This window comes from Crinia signifera, chromosome 2 (assembly GCF_055691185.1).
Source record: "Crinia signifera chromosome 2, ASM5569118v1, whole genome shotgun sequence".
In the NCBI taxonomy this organism is placed as follows: domain Eukaryota; kingdom Metazoa; phylum Chordata; class Amphibia; order Anura; family Myobatrachidae; genus Crinia; species Crinia signifera.
Window position 1 is genome coordinate 216,038,982 of NC_139218.1, and position 24,022 is coordinate 216,063,003.

At 42.7% G+C, this 24,022-nt stretch overlaps 1 protein-coding gene across 3 annotated transcripts in view; it reads right to left on the reverse strand.

Moving 5' to 3' along the window:
* The window catches only part of SPOCD1 (SPOC domain containing 1), a 101,072-nt gene that overhangs the window by 12,945 nt on the left and 64,105 nt on the right, over positions 1-24,022 (reverse strand). For all 3 annotated transcript variants that reach the window (XM_083173704.1, XM_083173702.1, XM_083173703.1), the window contains 2 exons: positions 22,135-22,273; positions 14,123-14,212 (listed from right to left, as the gene is read on the reverse strand). In XM_083173704.1, the coding sequence (XP_083029830.1) occupies positions 14,123-14,212; positions 22,135-22,273 (229 nt within the window). The remainder of the gene's footprint in view (positions 1-14,122; positions 14,213-22,134; positions 22,274-24,022) is intronic.

Genomic DNA, 24,022 nt, shown 5'->3' on the forward strand with positions numbered 1-24,022 from the left:
AGCTGGAGAATGCGTGCACATCAGCGTTATATCATGTCGCTAAAGCTTGTTATGGAGCCACCTCAGAATGTCAAGGTTAAGACCTTGAAATGTTGAGACCATCCCTAGCCTTTCTGGGCTTATACAACATTAGGAATATGAAACCCTGGATATGGTTATTCATTGGAAATTCCAGGTGCTACTTGAATACTGTTCAATAAATCATTTTACAAGTGTGCATAAGACATAAAAAAGTATATAAGCAAAAAAAAAGCTGTAATAACATCTTAAGAGATGTATCTAACAAATCTTAGACAGAATAAGTGGTGAAGTTGCCCATAGCAACCAATTTGTTTCTAGCTGTCCTTCATCCAACATAGTGTACAGATAATATAGTTCGATACATCTCCTCTTATATATATGTGAAACAGACCTGGGGCCAGATGCACTAAGCTTCAAAAGTGATAAAATGGAGAGTGATAAACAGCCAGCCAATCAGCTCCTGCCTGGCCTGTCACAGACTATGTTTGAAAAATGTCAGTCAGGAGCTGATTGGCTGGCTGTTTATAATCTCCATTTTATAACTTTTGAAGCTTAGTGCATCTAGGCCCTTATTCTGGTTCACTCCAGGCAAATTCCTTCTCCGTTGGATGAAACCATGTGCACTGCAGGGGGGGGGGGGGTTGGGGGGCAGATGTAATTTGTGCAGAGAGATTTAGATTTGGTTGAGTTATTTTGTTTCTGAGCAGGGAAAATACTGGCTGCTTTATTTTTACACTGCAATATAGATCTCACTTTGAAGTAAAACCCCACCCAAATCTAGTTCTCTCTGCACGTTACATCTGCCCCACCTGCAGTGCACATGGTTTTGGCCATTTAAGAAGGAATTTGCATTTGCGAGTGAACCAGAATAAGGGCCTAAATCCTGATTCATGTTTGTATGCACTTGCCATACACATATGCAAACCATATGCAATAATGAAATTCATTGACTGCTAGAGTAGACCTAAGACTGGATACAGCAATACTGGTGCACATGTGTGCAAATAGTGATGAAGGCAACTTTCTCAAGCGGATGGATAGGATCCCTGTGGCCACCTAGATGCAGCCAACTCTGAATACGAACAAAGATTCCAGCTTATTTGCCAGCACAAAATGCATCTGACCAGCACCTACTGTAGGTGCTGAAAACAAGAAAAATGGGAATGTCAAAATATCTGGACTTTAGGTCAACAGTAATAAGGTCGACAGTTAAAAGGTGCAACATGCATTAGGCCCGACATGGTCAAAAGCTCAAAATGATAATGGTAAACACAGCATATGGTCAACATGAAATCTACAAATCTACAAATCAAGAGGGGCATGCTACACTAATTGGGGGTCCATATGTCACAAGATAAAATTTACACCCAAAAACAAAAAAACAAAAACTCACTTCAACCTTTTCGTGTTGACCTTTTATTTGTGTCGACCTTTTTCCAAGCTGACATTGTGCATGTCAACCTTTCTAGACATTGTCACCCTTTCCTCTGTCGACCCAATGAACCAAACATAAATCTGAACAAGATTTGCATGACAAGACAGTTTCAAATACAGTACAAGGACTTCCTACACGCAAATGTAAATATTGCCAATGTGATCTGTATGGCCTTCTAACATGTTAAACAGTTTTTCTGTTCTGTGTGGAATGGAACCAGAGGACTCTAGAACACTGTTCCCCAACTTGTTTCCTATTACCGTATCTCTTTGCAACTGCAAATGTTAACTAAGTACCTTATAATGATGTGTGTATTTTGTCCCAACTACCCACTATTATACACACATGTATGCAATGTTAACAGTATCTCAAAAGTAAAAAATACAAATTCTAAATGGAGCAAGTTTTCATTTTACTTATGAATTAAAGCTTTCATTGTTATTTGTTTACACCTAATGAAACTCTGAGGTTCCCTTTAATGTACTTATTCCTTAGGTAGAGAAAGCTCTGATCTAGAATATTCTGAAAATGCCAAAAATAAGGCAGTAGGCGACCTATTTCTGTTGATCTGTCACGTAATGCACAACTTTAACTAGCTTTGCCTTTGTAGCAGGAGATGATTTAACTTGTTAGTCATATCTGATTTAATTATGTATGAAGTGCAAAAAATCCCACAACAGAATACAATAAGATATAAAAACATCTGACAGACATGAAGGAATGCAGCCACCATCTAAATCTTGTCATAAAGAAAATGCCCATTTTGCTGGCAATTTAAATGGAGCCAGATCTTATTTAATTCTCCCTTTATTCTTTGGTGAATCTATAATAACAGCATAGCATAGCCGATGAGCATAGAGAAATGGACAAATTATCATGAAAAATTATATGCTTGCTCGGTTTAAATCCTTGGGAACAGGCAAAAGCCGAGTCTGAGACAGATTTACAGCTTCCTATTACAAATGCTATCGGATATTCTCTCCTTGCATTTAGCCACCATGTTTAAGGGCACGTTAGCATTATAAAATGCTCTCTGCTTTATGAGCTTTTCCATTTAAAGAAAGCCCTGCACTAAATGAAATGCCCTCCTTTACAAATATCACTGGACATCTTTCCATGTGATGTCCACAAAGAGTGCAAGGCAACAACTGCAAATCAACTGAAAACAAAAATGGTAACAGAAGCCAGTTTCGGCAAAAAATGGTCCGATAAGAACTTGAAAAAGATTTGTCTGCAATAGTCATCCCACCCCTCTCTGCGCACTACTGAGCTTGGTTTATGCTGCCATGACTATTGCACCTTACAGAACAGTTCCATGTGTTACTTTGGAGAAATGCTTGTTTTATAGAAAGAGTTGTCCAATCAATCTGTGTGCACTAGCCATCTACACCCATGTACGTATGCTTGATCTAGTGCATGCGCAGACCAACTTTTGTTCAACTCCAGGCTCCAGCCAGGCTCAAGCATAAGCTTTAAAACATTCTTATATTAAAGTTGAAGAGTATTACTGCAATTGCCAATTTGGTAATAGTATTATAGAATACATTTACAAATAAATATTCTTTCAGTTACTGATTCAGTGAAGTATGGGGTCATAACATTTACAACCAAGGTTCTACTACTACGATCACACTGTAGACTTTATCACTTTTTGTGTTATGATTTCTACGTGATTAGCTTTTTTAGTGAGTCTTTATACAGACCTTGTTTTTTTGTAACAGAATGGAAATCAGACCTTTCAGATAAAACAATGGGCCTTATTCTAGTTCACTCTTTTTGACAAAATCCTTAGATAGACAAAACCATGTGCACTTTAGGTGAGGCAGATGTTACTTGTGCAGAGAGAATAAGATTTGGGTGGGGTTTTACATAAAAGTGAGATCTACTGTATATTGCAGTGTAAAAATAAAGCAGCCAGTATTTACCCTGCACAGAAACAAAATAACTTACACAAATCTAATTCTCTCTGCACATTTTAAATCTGCCCCCCTGCAGTGCACATGGTTTTGTCCATCTAAGAAGGACTTTGTTAGAAAGAGTGAACTACAATAAGTCCCAATGAGTGGTGGTTTTGTCTGTAATACAGAGTGCGCATTATGGTCCAAATACCAGTTACCAATAGCATTATGGTCCAATACCAGTTAGAATCAGAATATAGGGAGTAGCTCTGTAAGAAAAAAATATAGTAGGATGTGTTTAATTGAGGTTCAGCTAAGGCATAGTGAGATATGCAATGTCTGAACATCTGTACAGCGTTTCTGCACTCTGAATGATCATAAATTCTGAACGTCATGTGCAATGATGGATTTGCTTCAGAAGAATGAAGATATCAAATACATATTTAAGGACTTTCACATATAATTGAGTATTGATTCTTATATTGCTTATCATTTTTTTTATTGCATGCTGTTTTATGTTACCAGGCCTAGCAACAAGGGGGAAAAAGGAGCACTAGTAATGAGCCCCAAAGATCAGGGGGACTCGTGGTCAGAAAATAAAGGGAGCCTATTAAAACCATATCAACTGATGGCCTGCCTCTCTGCCAATTAACTAATAGAACTCCATCAACACCAACGTCCCCCAGCACTTGGTTCGTCCGGTGATGTCAACTTAATGGCACAGGCAACGTGAAGGCTGAGACAGTTCAGTAGGTGTGTGTGCCCAATCTATAGCCAGCACCATTGGATGGCACAAGTAGTGTGTGACAAATATCTGTGTACCAGGCACCAAGATTCCTGTTGCCGGCCCTGTGTGTTTCTATTACCTATATGCACCAGTAAAATGTATATATCTTTTCTGTAATACGAAGTATGAGAGTATATTTCACCGCGTAGATTATAAAATATTAAATGGGCTTATCTTTACCTTCTGTTTGAAGCCACTGTATCTGACTTCTTGTATTGCAGTTCCCTCAATGTGTAGCTCTGCCTATTAAGTCAGTGTTCTAGAAACAAAAGATAATAATGAAAGTTCCATTTTAGGAAGAAATGAAGCCTTTTGGTTTTCAGAAATTATTTGCTTATAGATGATGTTCATATGCTAACAGAGACTTGGCTCTTCGAGAAGAAGCTTTGGATCAATATGTCTTACAAAGCAGAGATCTTTCATGCATCATGAACAGAACCACAAGGGAAATAAAAACCCAACAGAGCTTCTGAAAGCTTGTTGCAATGTCAAGAAGGAAGTAATAGGCAATCATTAGCTAATGGATCTCTGAAGGGCACTGGTTTATTTTATCAGAGTTAGAAAGCGCATGACACAATCCATCTAATTCATCAGGTCTTTAAAGGGAAATAAGAAAAACTTGGTAATGGGCTTTTATTAGGTAATTGTAATAGCTAATGCAATAGCAAACATGAAATAGTGAGCATGCCCCGTAGGTTAAGCGGACACTCAACCTTAAAATAGTGCTACTCTTCACCTTGAAATGAATGGCCTGTCAGCACAAAAGGGCATTATTACTTATTTAGAGAACAAAGAATGCTTTGCATGGCTTGTCTTTCTAAATAAAAAGGATATTTCATTTTCTTTGTCTATAGCATGCTAAGTGATGTACGATTTCTGTGCTTAGTAAGCTACTGTTTATCACTACTGTACTTTGTAAATGGCATTTTACTTATCTACATCAGTGAAAACGGCAATATGTCATCATGTACTGTAGATAACAGCCCATTAGGAACCACAAGTTTATAAATGGTCACAACCATTTGATAGCAATACATGAGCAAAACTGGAGGAAGAAATATCTTAACTTCCACTGTCATTTCACATGTGTGTATATGTATGTATGTGTGTGTGTGTATATATATATATATATATATATATATATATATATATATACACACACACACACACACTACTAGATGCTGGTGGCACTCATGGACATAGAAACCAGTTTGAAAAATGGTGAAACTTTTAATTCTACATCAGGATCAAGGGGTGAAGGGGTCATGAACCCCGAAATGTAGAATTAAAAGTTTGGTACTTATGTAGTACCAGGGCGCCCAATTAACATATACGCTTGTGTAAGGAAATCGCATTGCACGTCCCGTTTTAGTGCGATGCGCGCAATGTGATCTCAGTAGTTAATATGGTATGGACGTTTGTCAGTTACCATAGCTGTGCTTTCAGAATAAGCTTAAGCTACACAAATAGCGTAGTCAGTCTGAAGTTGCGTAAGTGTTCCCGGTCCCTGTCAGATTCAATATTGAATAACTGACAGTGATGGCTGCATCAGTGAGTGCTCAGAATGCACCAGAGGTTACAGCGATGGCAGGTGAACCACTCACCATGTTCACCTTGCCAAATACAGAGGAGGAGGTTGTAATCTTTTTCCAGTGCCACCAGTTGCTGCCGGTCATGCAAAATTGTGTGAACGGCCACCCGATGCAGCTATCCCTGAAGGAAAGCAAGTGGAAAGCAAGGCCTGCCACAAAAAGGTCAGTCTTAGAGCGGCGCACTAGTTCGCAGGGTGCCGGTTACCCTTCCTCACCCTTGTCCGGTTTATCTAATCCTGGGCGGAGGAACTGACAAGTGTGGCGTATTGCGACCAGGAACTGCACATGTCCATCAAATGTACAACGGCTTGATGAGGGAGGCATGTGCTATGGACTTACTTGCCCATCCCCATAGGCAAATTAGTGGTCCTGGCATGGTAGTAGAAGTGGATGAAATCCTCTTTGTGAAGAGAAAGAATCATGTGGGAAGGATGCTGCCTCAGCAATGGGTTTTCGGAGGGATCTGCAGGGAGACAGGTGCCTGCTTTGTCACTGCAGTTCCAAAGAGAGATGCCAGTACATTGATGGCCGTTATCAACGATTACGTTGCTCCTGGATCGATAATCTATTCGGATTGCTGGAGGGCGTATAACACGGAGCAGCCACAGCAGGCAGGTTATGAGCACGCACGTGTGAACCACCGATTTGACTTTGTTGACCCAGACTCAGAGGTTAACACACAAAATATTGAGCAGCTGTGGGGGGCATGCAAATGGAGAAACAAGCGCCATAGAGGCACGTCCCGCCAAAATTTGGAGTCGTACCTCCAAGAGTTCATGTGGAGGAAGACTCTGGGTGCTGCTAATCCCTTTAGCCGCATTCTGCATGCTCTTACGCTCCTGCCCAAGGCAAATTCACTGCCTGCATAGTGACTGTATTCTTTTTTTTTTCTTCATTAATTATCATTATTCTTGTTACTTCTCTTGATTACTGTTTATAAATGTAATTAATTTAATGTGTTTTCTTGATTAATAATTATTAAGTAAATTTACAGTTTATCGTTAACACATGTCCTCATTACTGTGTCCGATGTATGGTATGGCTGGTGTGAATGTGTTCCTAAAACCCCCACTATCCACGCCACCTCGAAGTGTGGCGAGCGCAGCGGAATGCGTCCTCCCGACCTTTTCATACCCCCACTATCCACGTTGGCGAGGGGAAGCGGAATACATTTAAATCGCATGCGATTTTGCATGAGGTGAAATGTCAAGGGAAGTGATGCAATAAGCCCGGGCAAGAAAGCAGTGAATAAATTACTTAGGAAGATTGCATCGCACACATCATATGGCACTAAAACGGGACATGTGATGCGATGCAATGCGTTTTCCTTACGCAGAATAGCCCACTAAGCAAATTGCTTAGTGGGCACCCTGGTACTACATAAGTACCAAAAGTTTCACCATTTTTCAAACTGGTTTCTACGTCCCTGAGTGCCGTCAGCATCTACTAGTGTATATAGAGCGTCTTCTACACCTCACCGGAGGGCACCGGGGCAAGACACCCCTGATTTGGGGGCAACGGAGTGCCGGGGACAGCATCTGTGCATATATATATATTTATATACATATATATATATATATATATATATAGACGAACAAGAAACAGGCAGCGGCACTCCAAGGATTTTTCAAGCAGTGTATTTCAAAAGGTCAGGAACCAACGTTTCGGGGTATCGAATCACCCCTTTGTCACTTGTACCTTGACAAAGGGGTGATTCGATACCCCGAAACGTTGGTTCCTGACCTTTTGAAATACACTGCTTGAAAAATCCTTGGAGTGCCGCTGCCTGTTTCTTGTTCGTCTACAATTTGTTTCCAGAAGGCACCCAGGTATTTGCCCCCCATTGCTGGAGTGCCAGCCCGCCCTCTACAAATATATATATATATATTAAAAAACACTCAAGTTCCGTTGCACTTTACAATTGGAAATAGCTAGGGATACAACAAACTGGAAAGTTACAGACAGTCAAAATGGTAGGAGGGCCTGCTAAAAACTGCAGTCCACTGTGTTTTAACCCTGAATCTGAACCAGCTCTCATCAGTCAGTCTGGTATCCAAGCCAGTTCCAGCCAGCAACAAGCCCAGCTAATGAGCCCATGCCACCCTGGCACCAAGTACACTCATTACCTGCCCAGCACCATGTACACAGTACCAGCCCAGATTAAAGCACAGTCAGTTCCAGTCCAGCATCAAGGTCAGCTGCGTCCTGGCCAACACCAATCACAGTTCATCTCAGCCTTGCACCAAGCATACCCAGTGTCAGTACGGTACTAGGCACAGCTGAGTAGCTTCTTATCATGAAAATCTCAGGTCAGTACTAAGCATAGCCAGTCTCAGTCTGGCATCAAGTACAGCCAGTCCCATAGACTAAAGTGCCACAGTATTAGTATCATTAACCATCGGTCTAAAGCTGGGTGCCCACTAGATAACAGGCAAACAATGCAATGTCATCAATAATTTACCTTGACCTCCCTGACAAACAAGATAGTGTATACACTCTGTCCAATCTTCCAAAAACATCTAAAGATATATCATCAGTGGCCATGCTTAATAAGTAGATGTTACACCAAGCAGCTACTACAATAAGACAGGAAGAGTCACTCCCGTATTGGCATAGGTAAGTGAGGGAGTGTATAAACAGCGCTTAGAATAGACACGAAAAAGGGATTTTTGTAAGAACTTACCGTTCGAATCCCTTTCTCTGATATGGTCCTGGTGACACAGCTCAACACTGGGATGTAGGAGGGTCCGAAGGAGCCAGGCACCTATCCTAAAGTTTTAGAGGGTAGGCTCCTCCCCTACTGCATCCCTGGACTCTTCAGTTCAATCTTTCAAAGCCACTGGAATACATTAACTCAGTACAAACGCCTGCACATATTATATGCACATTTTATAACAGAAAACTGTTAACTTTTAACCATTTTAACATGAACATCATGAAACTTCTGGCATACTTACTGAGCGTAAGGGAGGGATCGCTGTGTCACCAGGACCATATCAGAGAAAGGGATTCGAACGGTAAGTTCTTACAAAAATCCCTTTTTCTCTTTCAATGGTCCTGGTGACACAGCTCAACACTGGGACGTTCCAGAGCCGGTCCTTTGGGAGGGTACGCTCAGGTCTGCAGCTCTCAGCACTGCTCGCCCGAATGATGCGTCCTCCGACGCGAACTCATGGAATCTATAGAATTTGGCAAATGTGTGAACAGATGACCAAGTGGCAGCTCTGCAAACCTGCTCAGCTGTGGCCCCATGTCGAACCGCCCAAGAGGTGGCAACTGACCTGGTGGTATGCGCATTTATCTTGGCCGGTACTGGTCTACCCACTTTGGTGTATGCAAAGGCTATCACAGACCGCAACCACCTAGCAATAGTCTGCTTAGATGCAGGCCAACCAATTTTGTGTACGTCATACAATACCAACAATGTGTCAGTCTTCCTGACACTCTTCACTCTGTCCACATATATGCGTAAGGCACGCACAACATCCAAAGTTCTCAACTTGTCCCTTTTCTTAGAACCCTCTGGGGGTTGAAACACAGGTAGAACTATCTCCTGTTCCCCATGATCCCCACCTAAATGTGGAGCCGGTTTCAGGGTACTCCGGAGCCCAGGCAGCCTTTTAGAAAAGGCTATAAGCGCTGCACAGGGAGACCAGACAGTGTCTCCCCTGTGCACAGTGAGCTGACAGGACGCGCTTCTGTCAGCTCCTGCTGCGCTAGCAGTGTGAGGAATCACTATGAGAATCCTCACACTGTGCCTACCTAGCTAGGGTAAAAGTTAATAAAACAATAAAAATCCCCTAACTACTCTAATTCTTCGGCTGCTCCTGCAGCCCTTTAGAATAGCACCCACTCCAGTGGGCACCTAACACGAACTGAAGAGTCCAGGGATGCAGTAGGGGAGGAGCCTACCCTCTAAAACTTTAGGATAGGTGCCTGGCTCCTTCGGACCCTCCTACATCCCAGTGTTGAGCTGTGTCACCAGGACCATTGAAAGAGAAATTCGATTACACTCACTTTACAGCATATGCAACATTTTAACATAGATCCTTTAAAAAAAGTATACATATAAATATTTATAATGCGGAGGACCTGTCACTCAGGACTTAGCTTACTGTCCAATACTTGCTCCGGTGCCTCCTTAAGAGGGCTAGCAACCCTCCCACTATGCAGGAGACGAAAAGGTACTTGTTTCCTAGAAGGGCGCCCATCGCGGGCATCGCATGTACATCGCATGCCATTATAATGACATGCGATGCGACCGACGCGATTACCGTGATTTTACATAGGGAACAATGTTAAATGTCCCAATTGACCCGATTTCACATAGGGAACAATGTTAAATGTCCCAATTGACCCGATTTCACATAGGGAACAATGTTAAATGCCCCCCCCCCCCAATTGTTAACGCCACCCCACGATCGACGTCAACCCGAAGCGTGGCGAGCAGACGCGGAATACATGTTAAGTAATCCGTGTCCCCTCGCGGGGCTCGCTGCGCTCGCCACGCTTCGGGCTCGGTGGCTCGCTGCGCTCGCCACACTATTCTATTCTCACTCCACGCCCTAGTGGATAGTAGGGGTATGAAAAGGTCGGGGGGGGGGGGCATTTCACACTTCACACTTCAGGGTGAGTATTTGGGGTCTGTGGGCCATTTAACATTGTTCCCTATGTAAAATCGCGGTAATCGCGTCGGTCGCATCGTATGCGATTTTTGTCAGCATGCGATGCTACCGACGCGATTTTTTTCCTTGCGATGCCTAAGATCAAAATCGTGGGCGCCCTTCTAGGAAATAAGTACCGACGAAAAAGTTGCACTCGGAGACTTAGCAGTGAAATGAGTGGACAAACTTTAATCCAGTATTATCGACGTTTTGGGGTGCGGTGGCCCCGTCTTCAGGATATAGTGAATATATATAGTTATATTAATAAACACAATAATGAATTATAATAATAAAATAAATATGATATGGCACCTCAATAAGCTCCTACATCTAATGGAGTATGTATTGTAAGCATTTTTTTCCCTATCATGCCCTAGAGGCTGTCCCTGAAAGAACTTTTAATTTAAAAGTCTAGATTCAAGTAATGTTTTAACCTCAGACAGTCTCAGCGAGTCTTACTGATGTAATCAGACTTTTCTCTAAAATTGCCATTAGAGAATGGGATGGGCCACAGTCTCTTTGTCCTCAATTAATATGGTGGGTTTCACTGGTGACATTTTGTTTGGCTCGTGTTATAAAATATCCACCCAAATGTATTTGGATCCAGGGCTGGTTCCGACACCTAAAAGTCTTTTCTATGGAGCTGAATGGGGCAAAAAGGGGTGGTTTGATGCATTTTACTACATTCCAAATGTAGCTTTATCAAAGGCCTAGCCCATACCTTAGCTAACTACCTTCTATCTTTGTTCCCACTCCTTGTTTCTGATTCTATTCTTGTACCCAAAAACAAAACCTCATAAACAGCTGACTGAACTTGTATGTATGAATCTTGCTCATGCCTCATGGTATTGTTGTTTATTTGATTTTTTTAATAAAAAAAATTTTTTTTAATGTTTTCAAGAACGACCACTCCTGTATTACAAGAATGGATATATCCAAATGTGTAAAAGAAAGCTGCCATCGGCCTTCTAATAGCCTCTATATTTCACAGCAGGGAATACATTATTCGGTATGTTATATATTCAATTTAAAGTTAAATTATCATTTGTAAGGGATGACTTCTTAAAACACAGCCAAATCTTGTCTCCAAAAATATCTTAAGAATTTCACAGGAAGATAAAATTATCCTCTCAAGATCACACGGATGCAAGTGTCTAGAGCATTTAGCTGTTTATAATCTACACAGGCAATGCTGAAAGATCAGATAGCTGTGTGAATTCAACATGAAGGCAGCAAGCATACGCTACACATGAGGTGGAAAGAAGATAAATACAAAATGTATGAGCCAAGAAAGATAACAAAAAATGAGAAATAACAAGGTTATGAATCAGCTTGTTATTAGATCAACAAAACACAATGCACTGTAAGCCTCACAAAGTAATGACATTACAGTAATATGTTTCTAATCAGACTTTATTTGCATTAGTATTTAATAAGGACATTTGTATAAAGAATTTCTAAATATGTGTGTATGGCATTTCTGAATAGAAACACATATGTACTGTTATCTTTGGTATTAATTATGCTTATTGTATACAATGTGAAGACTGTTTGGAATGTTTGACAAGTGTATTTGTAAAATTCATGGTTTGTTTGAAGTTATACTATTACTAATAAAAAAGTGGTAGTTTAGGCGCCTCACCCCCCTCTCTCCACAACCATGCCGGAGGACGATCTAGCTAACTGAGACACCGGGAGCAGAAGGATTTCAGAGAGCCATACTATTGAAGTCTTTCTGCAAGCAGGCAAGTCTGGCAATGAGTAGTGCACTAGAAAGGTTTATACTGTATAGCCCACCTTTGATTGGAGAGGCTTGGTGGTTCATGCTGTGAGATGACCAGTGTCTGCAAAGGCATGCTGGCACTTGGGCTCATTTGGATAATATGGTAGCTAACAAGTAAAGCAGCACCCAAAAGAACTTCCCAGCACTGCCATCCAAGTGGCAAATGGCTCTGCAGACCATGGTAAGTGCACAGAAGGTGTGGCGCTTGAGAACACTTGTGCTATATAAAATAAGTGCATATAATGACATGTGCTTCAGGAATGCATTTTTACACCTAATGGTCTTCAATGGCATAGTAGTAATTGACTATGCTTGGACCTATTTTGTTTTTATAGCCTTCTTCTCTGTATAAACGGATACACTTCTTTGGGGTGGTTGTGGTATGTAGAGGTCTACAATCTTCGTGTCAACGTGGTTAGAATATTGACAATGACCATGTCTCAACAAATGAAATGTCAACATGATAACATCCCTGGAGGCCCTGTAGTCACTTTCCTAGTCCTTGCAGCAGCATACATCTGGCAGGCTTACAATGTGGCAAGTCTATGGCATCTTGCATGTGTATTTCACACCTACACTATAGCAGACCAGTGTACCAGAAGCCATAATTCCTAACTAGTATCAAATACTCCCATTGTTAGAGAGTTGCCCTCTTTTTTAATTTCTTGGTCTAAGGAGATGACTTAGAGAAATTCTAAGGTGGGAATTCAACTGGGCCCAAGGTTTCTCTGCAAAGAAAACCTTGCAAGCGTTGCGTCTTATTAAAGCGATTACAAAAAAGATACTTATCCCTCCGGGGGTCTCTGCGGCTCCCAGTAGTCTCCCTTTAATCTTCCCACTGGGACTGCTAGAAGATTTAGAGGCTACTGAGAAGCTCATGAATTGCTGGGAGTTGTAGTTATCCCAACTGCTGCCGCAGAAATGGTGACACGAGAGAAGACAACAATGCTTCGGAAGGTGAGCAATTACAGACTAATTAAGCTAATTGGAAATATCCAATGGCTTAACTAGTCTCAGAAAGTTACCGTATGCATAGCTGTCTTACTACCAGCCTTTAGGTCTTGGATTCCAGGAGGTGGACAACACCTCTCCAAACGAAAAACAAAAAAAACATACTGTAACCAAGAAGTTCATGGTGATTTAGATGTGTTCAGAAGAGTGATTCTAAATAAGCATTACAGATACACACATATAGGCCCATATTAAATCCCGCACAAAATTTTCTCCAGGCCAGAAAACGCCAAATATTCGCCTTTTCAGTATTCAATCACAGGCATTCTCACTTATTTTTCCAATACAGTTTCGCCCATGCCTTTTCATTTTTTTGGGTGGGTGGAATGGCATGGGTGAAAATAGCCGCAAAAACGGACGCAAATTTGCCAAACCACGTGAAATTGATGCAATTTTGCCAATGCATACAGTTTTCGCCAATGCTGCATTTTTCACCTAGGTAAAAAAATCAGTGCTGGGATTGAGTAGGAGAATCGAATTATCCCCAAAAAACTGGCAAAAACTGTCAATTTTTCGGCTGGTGAATATTTTGGCCGGGATTGAATACATATAAGGTGCTAAGAAAATTTACCCCACAAAAAAATAATTATTAAAGCAAACATTCAATGGTAGTGTACGGTGATAGGACACAAATATTGCACCAGAAGGAGGGGAATAGCAACAAAAGCTGAATGTTTATTGAATGAATTGCTATCAACCATGAAACACTTTGCAATAAATGTACAATATAATTTGTTCCACAAAATGTACAAGCTTTTGTGCGACCTATTTCTAATTCTAACATTGTTATGACTGCGTAAGTTATAATGTCTATTGGAAACAGATAAACTCCCTTGAACAAAAAATGATTATGCTTAATAAGGTGAAACTCAAAGCAATATATTTTAAATTAAACGTATCCTTTAAAATATATTAGTGCATAGTTCTGTACCTTTGTGCATTCAGGCCAGATATGATCCATGAATTCCCAGACAGTTTCTGGACAGATGAATCTTCTGCTTGTGATGATCTTTGGTAATTCCTGAACAAGACACAAAAAAGCTAAAAGGATGACTAAGCGCCAAATTGAAATAGTCATTTACATATAAATCATGAAGGTGAATTACACTTTTTATTGGTAATGTCTGTATTTTAGAGTTTCACCTCACTCCTAACATGGTAAGCAGGTGTAGAGGAATGAAGGCCTGAATTATTTAATATTACTGAGTTTAGTAAAGCACAACCACTTACACATAGTAGTATCAAATAGCGGGTTTACTTTCTGGGGCTGGTTCTTACCATGCACATCTATTCTCCCTCCAAAACTGTTGTGTACCATTCTTTTATGAGACAAAAGACTTCCATTTACCAGTGTATTGTACAATATAAAATAATAAATACTACATTATAAAAAGAGTCAGTTATCCTCTCCCACGATAAACTGCAGCCCTGCACAATTATCACAACAACAGGTGTAAAAACTGGCAGCAGGCTTATTAGCAGAGTTCTGGTGCTTCTGAGGAGGGAATAGTTTTTTTTTTTTTTTTAAACAGTATAATAAAAATCCAATAAATAAAGAAAGCAAACACAACTTGTAAATAAACATAATCATGCAAAAGACTCTTAAGCCCCATACATACAGGGTGATTTCAGCCATAATCGCTGTGTATGGGGGTGACTGTTGCTGGGAGCGTGCTCCTGCGACCAGCGGCTTCCTCCGGCAGAGAGTCTCATTTTTATCAGCGACCATCTCTGGTTGCTGATGAAAACGGGACACTGAGTAATATATTGCTCAGCATTCATATTGCTCCGTGTGTATGGAGCTTTAAAAACACTTTTTACCACTAACAATAAAAAAAACATTGTTTTCTTTGTTGAAGCCCAACTGAAAAATAAAAAAAAAATCTTCATTTTAAGCTGTGTACACACGGTGCAATATATTTCTCAGTTTCTCCTTTTCATCAGCAACCATTAGGCGCTGAACACGGGAGCGCGCACTTGGCGATTTATTGCCCACAGCACATACAAATCACTGGCAATATGGTTGCTCTATATATATATATATATATATATATATATATATATATATATATATATATATATATACTGTATATATATATATATGACAAGATTTATATTTTTATTATATCGGATACATACAGATAAGTGGTGTTCAAAATATCGATGCTTGCATCACGATGGAGGGAATCCCGACAGGGGTCAGGTAAGTATACTTACCCTTAAAAACAACAAAGAGTAGCACTACAAATGTACATTTATGAGCAAAGGATGAATTGGAATGAAAAGAAAGTGTTTATTACAAGATAAAGGGCCTTATTTTGGTTCATTCTTTCTGACAAAATCCTTCTTAGATGGACAAATCCATGTGCACTGCAGGGGGGGCAGATGTAACATGTGCAGAGAGAATTAGATTTGGGTGAGTAATTTTGTTTCTGTGCAGGGAAAATACTGACTGCTTTATTTTTACACTGCAATATAGATCTCACTTTGAAGTAAAACCCCACCGAAATCTAATTCTCTCTGCACATGTTACATCTGCCCCACCTGCAGTGCACATGGTTTTGCCCATCTAAGAAGGATTTTGTCAGAAAGAATGAACCAAAATAAGGCCCAAACTGTATTAAAATTTGATATAGGCCCTCAACATGAGGCATTAGAGGTATAGACAATAAACTTACTAGCTAATGGCATAAGCAACAAGAGTCCTGCTTGTTCCTATTTGACCCGGACCTCCCTAGGGACTTATGGTGGACTATGACTCCGCCCAAAATGTGAAAAAGTTCAATACATAACCACTGTAGGCTGAAATAGAGGAAGGCCATGCTGGGAGGTGATTGGTCACCGCTGAAAGGTTTAGACGATTCTGTGCTGGAAGTAGGCAGCCCTCTTTAGATGGCTGTAGTCTTGATTAATAATGATATTTGTGAGCCAAATGTCCCAGTGTTGGTCAAATGAGAGGGGTTCCGAACTGGTTCAAGCAGATGTCAGGCAAGTTGTAAGGATCCTCTTGCTGGGCCAGTAGAGGGTCACACTTCCATGTCTGTTCATATCCAGTGTAGCAACTTACCTTGCTGTTCCTTTCTACATGTGACCTGAACCTGCTGTACCCACCTGAAAGTGGTGCCATTTTAAGGACCTAAGTCCCCACTCGATTTGATGGTGAAGGGGGCCCCTTGAAAACAATGTTAATGTTAAGGAAGTTGGTGGCATGTGGTATCTCAGGGACTAAAGCCAACTTACCACTCTAACCACATCACTCTCCAGCCCAGAAAAAGAACTATTTCCACTCTGAACATGCAAACCCTCAGCATACCCATCTATGCAATTCCCCTATAGTTACACACTTGTCTTATTTAAATTGCTATAATAAGCCATATCAACTGCAGAAACATTGATAAGCAACACTTAGGACACACTCCCGATCACAACATCTAAGGTTTATCATTATCAGATAAAAAGAATAACACTAATCCAACATATATATTCAAGAAGACATACCAGCCTGATAGAATGAGAGGAGGAGGCAAGGCTTAGACAAATAACCTCCCACATTCCAATCATCAACCAATGGGACCATTGATATTTTAACCAATCATGAATAGGTGGACCTTACAAAGGACAGAACGAAGCAGACAAGCAGTAACCTTGAAAAAGGCTTAAGGAGCCGAACATGTTGATTCACGCACACATCTGAAGTACAGTACACACCACCCATCATTTACTAAGGCCAAGTCTCTTCCGTGAGGAGTAGAGCGCACCGGCACTGAACTCGCGTGACCCCGGGAATCATCGCTGGTCTCACAAGACCTGATACCCGGAAGTCGCATTCCTGACAGTGCTAGTGGAGCCAGGAACACAGACGAACTCACGGAAAGAGGACGCTGCAGCTGCAGTGCTTGCCAGCAACCGATTCAAGGGGGACAACAGCGGCAGCGAGGAGAGTGTCTGACTCCCAGGCCAGGACCAGCGCCCTCTACCCAGTTCGGGCCCCAGGATCAGTGCAAGTGCAGAAGCACTAACAACATCAACACAGCCATTCTCAACGCCGCTGACAGGTTAAAAAGCAAGTTAGTGGGACGCCGATCCTTGCTTAACCCTATCACCATCACACTTCCCCACATTTACCCGTAGAAGGAGACCTGTACACTCAATACTTGCACTGAAGTGCAAAGACATTTCTATCAAAAGCCCCGGGACAGAGACATACGTTTTTTGCTGAGAGACATAAACCCCATATGGGCTTATGGTATAAAGGGGTCCGTTGATGCCCTCATCCCCACAGGGGCTCACAGCAATTTAACGTACACAAAATTATCATTCTACTGTTTTACATATGTACACCGATTTCTTTAGCTCAATAAATACCATTGAATTTACTTTATCAATCTCTAACTCCTTTGTAAATAATCCAAACAGCACCTTTCACGTGACATTATCATTAGGCAGCACTTCAGCCCATCTCATTTTCCTTTCATTTATGACCAACAGGGGGTTCGGAATACCCCTGAGGCTAAGCAGCACCTAAAAACCTTACTGACTAAGGTGAGCGCTTTTCAGGGACTAAAGCTGCCTATGAATAACCGGGAGTCAGTCAGCTCGGCGCTAACAAAGTCTATCTTGTCTTCTTTGGCTAATAACTAATTACAAACAAATAATGAACTTTTGCAGTCATTGACAAAAAAGTATAGGTACTTGTGTATTATAGCGGCGCCCCCGATGTACATCGCGCAATGTTTTTATTGCATAACATGCCATGCACCCGATGGCCTGCGATGCGACGCGATTTTGGCCCCCTATGCGATGAAAGATTGTATAAGTACCCTAAAGGGTGCTTTTAAGCACCGTAATGGGTGCTTACAATGTTAAATGCACCCCCACGCCACCCCCCCACAATAAACGTGAACCCGAAGCGTGGCGAGCGCAGTGAGCCTGCGAGGGGCGGCGGTACGCGTCCTCCGACCTTTTCATATCCCCACTATCCACGTCGGCGTGGAGTTGAGAATAAAAAAGTGTGGCGAGCGCAGCGAGCCACCGAGCCCGAAGCGTGGCGAGCGCAGCGAGCCCCGCGTGGGGACGCGGATACCTGTGAAGCCCGCGAGGGGACGCCGATACCTGTGAAGGTATCCGCGTCCGCTCGCCACGCTTCGGGCTCGGTGGCTTGCTACGCTCGCCACACTTTCTATTCTCAACTCCACACCGACGTGGATAGTGGGGGTATGAAAAGGTCAGAGAACGCGTACCGCCACCCCTCGCGGTCTCGCTGCGCTCGCCATGCTTCGGGTTCACGTTTATAGTGGGGGGGTGGCGTGGGGGTGCATTTAACATTGTAAGTACCCATTAGGGTGCTTATACAATTTTTAATCGCATCGCATTGTATGGCATTGTATGCCATACACAATGTCCTACAATTTTAAAATTGTATGACATTGTACAATATCGCGCGATATCGCGTCGCATCGCATACCATCGCATGCCTTATGGTATGCGATACGATGGGCCGCCGCTATAATACACAAGTACCAAAGTATATTAGGTTACAGCTACCTTCTCTTTGTCGCCAGCATCAGGGTGAATTTCACCATATACAGTACATTATGCAAATGATGCAAGTAGAAATTGAAGGTGCCCACATCCGGTAAGATTTTTGAAACGACCAATCGTTTAAAAAACTTACTGTGTGTGGGCTCGATGACAATCTGATGCGGGTGTCCGCAGGTCTTTCATCGAGCCTGCTGATCTCTTCAGAAGGCAGAAATATGAACTACCCATCATGCAGGATCATGGCCACATCGTTCCATGTGTAGGCATGATGAATGATGTGCCATGTCCCGGCATCGGCATACCCCGCACTGCCGCAACACCTCCGCCACCCCCAGACAGAGAGAGAGTATGTCGGTGGGCAGGGGATTGCAAATGAATAGGGCGGCCTCTGATTGAAATCTCCTGCCCGCCACTGGACTCACTCTGTCTGCCAGCGTTGGGGGTGCAGAGTTTCAGCAGTGGGCAGAGCGGCAGACCCCGAACACCCCTGGTCATGGCCACACTAAACGATTTAGTAAACTCTGATCGTATACTCAATCGTTCTGTGTGTGGATATGATCAGGGGTGTTCTGGATTTCAAAGGGAATTGGAGTTTTCGGATTGTATCTGATATCTATTTGTTTGTGGGCACCTTAACTCTGTATAGCCCGCAGTTCTTATGATGTGTCCTGTCACAGTCAGCAATACATGTTGTGCTACCCAAAAACGGTTTAGGGGTCACTTTAACAAGACATTTTAGTGATACAACTCTCAGGATTCTTAGAACATTGTATGTACAGATGGAGGCACTCTCGGCGTGTCTGCAGGCGCACCATTCTCTGGTATCCGGACGTATGGCGATAAGGTGGACATGGATGCGCATGCGTATCAAATGTTCACGTGTCCATTGCCAAGAATGGGGCGTGCGAGTGTCTCTGATGCGAGCATGCCCCATTCACTAGCCTGTGCTGCCAATTGTCACAGTGGGAGCTGCTCAGGTGAGAGCAGCTCCATCTGTAGGTTGATATGAATACTTACCTCCCGAGTTAAACCAGCTGCAAAGGTGTAATCATCTAACAGTGAGTGGAACCATTCTACCTGTGCTCATAGAGAGGTTTTACCTAGCAAACAGTGCTAGATAATTGTTACACCTCTGCGCTTACCCGGCAAACCCTCTGCAAGGGATTATAGCTTCTGACCTTTTCAAATACATCTGAAAATATTCTTCTGTTTGCGCCTTCTGTGATAATCATGTAAATATCTGCAGTGGCGTCACTACCCAGGTGCGGGGGTGCGGGCCGCACCGGGTGTCACCAGTCTCTAGGGTGACACCCAGTGCTCTGAGTCTCTGTCTCGGGCCCCGGCCCTGGCTTAGTCAGTCACTCTCAGTGACAGACAGCCAGGCCAGGGCAGCGAGCGGTGCATAGACCGGGAGGGGGGAGGGAGCCGGGACTACAAGTCCCAGCATTCTCAGCACCAGCACGTCTATCTAGCAGCAGCACCTGACCCGGGCCGCACGGCGCAGTGCACACACAGCAGGGGGAGAGGGGGGCAGCCCGCCCCCCTCTCCCTCTGTTGTGTGTGCGGTGCGGTGCGCCGGCCCGGGCGAATTGCGAATGGCGAATTGCGAAGGGAGGCTGGCGGCGGCGTAGAGCGGGTGCCTCCCCCCTCCTGTGTGGGGATTGGCCACCCCAGGGGACGGAGGGAGGCACCTTGTTTGGGCGCGCACAGCACAGCAGGACCACTGTGACACTCAAGGGGGGAGAGGGTGGGCGCGGCCTCATCGAATCCGCGGTCAGCACCATTTTAGGTTGCGGCCGTTGCGCAGCGCACTGGCACACACTGAGTCTGCTGGATTACTGGCTGAAATTGAATACCTGAAAAATCAACTTCGAACGAACCCAACCCATTTCCAATGGTTGCAGTGCAGCAGGTGAGGCTTCTGGCACTGTGGGGGCGTATATAGGGGCAGTATATATATATATATATATATATATATATATATATTGTATATATATATATATATATATATATATATATATATATACACATATATGTTACTGGAATGCTGTGTACTCTATATCTGTAACTGGATGGAATACTCATTGTACTTACTACATCTGTCACTGTAATGCTGTCTATTGTTTATCTGTAAATTACAGATAATTGCTATGCTCTTTGCATTGTATTTGTATTATATCTCATTTGAATGCTCTATGTATTGTGTGTTTGCCATTGGAAGGCTCTGGCTTCTGGCACTGTGGGGGCATACAGTATGATATCAGAGTCTGTCTGGCACTATGGGGCATATGTGAGTGAAATGGCCCAATGGGCATCATGGTGTCGGGTATATGTCTGGCACTGTGGGGGCATATCTGGCACTGTGGGGCCGGGGCATACAATATCAGTGTCTGGCACTATGGGGGCATATGTGAGTGTAATGGGCATCATGGTGTGGGGTGTAATGGGCAGCATTATGGTATGGGGAGTATTGTGTATTAAATAATTACCATCACAGTGTGGGGTGTAATGGGCATCATGGTGTGCAGTGTAATGGGCATCACGGTGTGGGGAGCATTGGGTAATTGCCATCACAGTGTGGGGTGTAATGGGTATCAAGGTGTGCAGCATAATGTGTAATTAGCATCACAGAGTGCGGTGTATCGTGTAATTAGCATTGCGGTGTGGGGCTTAATGTGTAACTGGCATCACGTGTGCAGCATTATGTGTAATTGGCATTACGTCATGTGTAATGGGTATAGTTCGCTAAAATGTGCAATCTGCAGGTACACAATACAATCATGGTACAGATCACGCCCCTTCTGATAGGCCACACCCCCAATTTTCACAAGCATCCCCTCTCCGTCTTCCAGAAAGTTGGTGGGGGGGGGGGGGGGGAAGGGGTGACACCATGAGTTCCTACACCGGGTGACACCAACCCTAGTGACGCCACTGAATATCTGACTTGTCATCTGACCCTGCTCTGCGAAGCCATTTTTGTCTACCTCATTGTAAACCATTCTATATCAAATACAGCAAATGAAATACACTTCTGTCTGTCCCCTGCTTGTTATTTTTTAACTTCTAAACATGTATCTGTTTTCTAGATTTATGCTTGCTATTAACCAATCTGTTCTCTCTGCTAAGTGGTCTTCTGTGCATGGACAATTACTACTACCCATGATAATCTGGGACTGAAAGATATGTAGGCAACTCTGTATTGGCTGCATTTGTGTACACTCAGTTCTGGTTCATGTGCAGTGAGCAAACATGCAAGGTATGCTCCACAAATAAGCACGTCCTCTCTGTATGAAGTCCTATAACTCCTGGTATCCCTACGATGATAGAGAAAAGTGTCTTTATCTTAAATTATTTTATGCTATCCCATAATACAATATACCGCGTACTAGTAACACTACTGACCTGGCATAGGTGGGTGTTATAGCCAGACACTTTATATGCTGTAACTTTGAACTGCTTTATAGAAAACATGTGAATAAATCCTTTCCACACAGCGGACAATGAAGAAGGTGTCCCTTGAAGTTCAGTACTCAGAGCATCTCTGGAAGAGGAAGCAAACACAAACTGATGGGAATGTTACACATATAGAACATCATTTAGTTGGATGCATTTGCACAACAAAGGCAGGTTTAAGAAAATGGTATTGGCAATAACAATAAATATGTGTGCACTGTATGTCCAACTTAAAAACAGTAATAATAGTGTCAAGTATACATAAAGGATATAAACATGTATACTTATGTTTAACGTTTAATAGCAGAGATTTGGCAAGACAATTTTCGTACTGAACAGTATATATACAAGATAATAATGCAAGCAAGAGTTATATGTACTAGAGCAGTGGTTCCCAAACTGGGTGCCTCAGGACACTTGCAGGGGCGCCTTGGGTTGGTGGTCCAGGACCAACGCAAATTATTTATCGGAAATGTGATAGGCAAAACCAGTGGTTGTCGCTTCCAATCATAATTTATGCGGACACACAGAAGCAAATCCTGTCTCTTACCACATAATTAAATCTAAGAATGACATATAAACACAAATTACTTAATTTAATATTTTTTAATAAAAATGTCTTATTAGGAAGCTTTTGGCCTGAGGTAACCGTGGAAATTCTTTTTTATAACTTAGGGTGGCGTAACTCAAGAAAAGTGTGGGAACCACTGCGATAGAAAGAAGAGCAATTTGACACTAATTATTAACTGCGACATATGGATTTACCATATAAAGTGTGTGAAATACAAACATCTTCACATACAATGTTTAGGAAAAATTGCACAGCGCCACCACAATGCACAACCATTTTAACTAATGGTAACGGCAGTAACGGTGGGTTCATTACACAGTATACCATGTACTGTCTGGACACCTCCATGTAAGCGAGACTGGACAGTGAATCAATGGTGGCAAGTGTTATGGAGTGTATCAGATGGACGTATTTGGATTTGGTGATTGCCAGGAGAATGTCTGATGTCAGAGTGTACAGTATCTACAGCTGTTATGTTTTCTGGGTATACAGAAAATTCGGTACTTGTGTAGTTTCACGTGCGTCTGAGTCCCCTTGCGGGGCTCACTTCGCTCGCCCACGCTGCGGGCTCGGTGGCTCGCTACGCACGCCACGCTATCTGAAATCAACTCCATACCAACATGGATAGTGGAGATATGAACTATCCATGTTGGCATGGAGTTAAGTTACTTTATTTTACATAGTTTGTGGCGAGCGTACAACCCGGAAGTAGCCCCATGCTGGCGCCGTGAAACTACACAAGTACCGAAAATTCTGGTTACCTGGATTGGCTGGCCAGCTCAGAGTCCAGATCTTGACCCAAATGAGAACCTCTGGGATGAATTGGAGTAACTGGTACATTCTAGACCAACTAGACATTCTTAAGTGTCACAGTTTGTCACTGTACTTAAGACAGAATGGAAATATATACAGCCTGCTGTTGTCCATAAGGCTGCAGACAAATGGCCTAATTCAGACCAGATAGCAGTGCTGTGTGCTGAGCGATCTGTGCTCAACGATCTGAACGAAGCTAGATTGCTCAGCACAAAGCACCCGTCGCCCCGTTTGTACGGGACTTAACTCTCTCTTACATTTGCCCCACCTGCAGTGCACATAGGTTTGCCCATTTGCTAACAAAATGTGCCCTGCGATCAGGTCTGAATTAGGCCCGGTTTGCCAAGACAACTGTCTGCAGAAATCACTGCATATGGTGGACCTACAACTGTACTGGTGTCAATAAAATCTTGTTAATGTATTTGCTGTCACTGCCCAATCACCTTTGTCTAC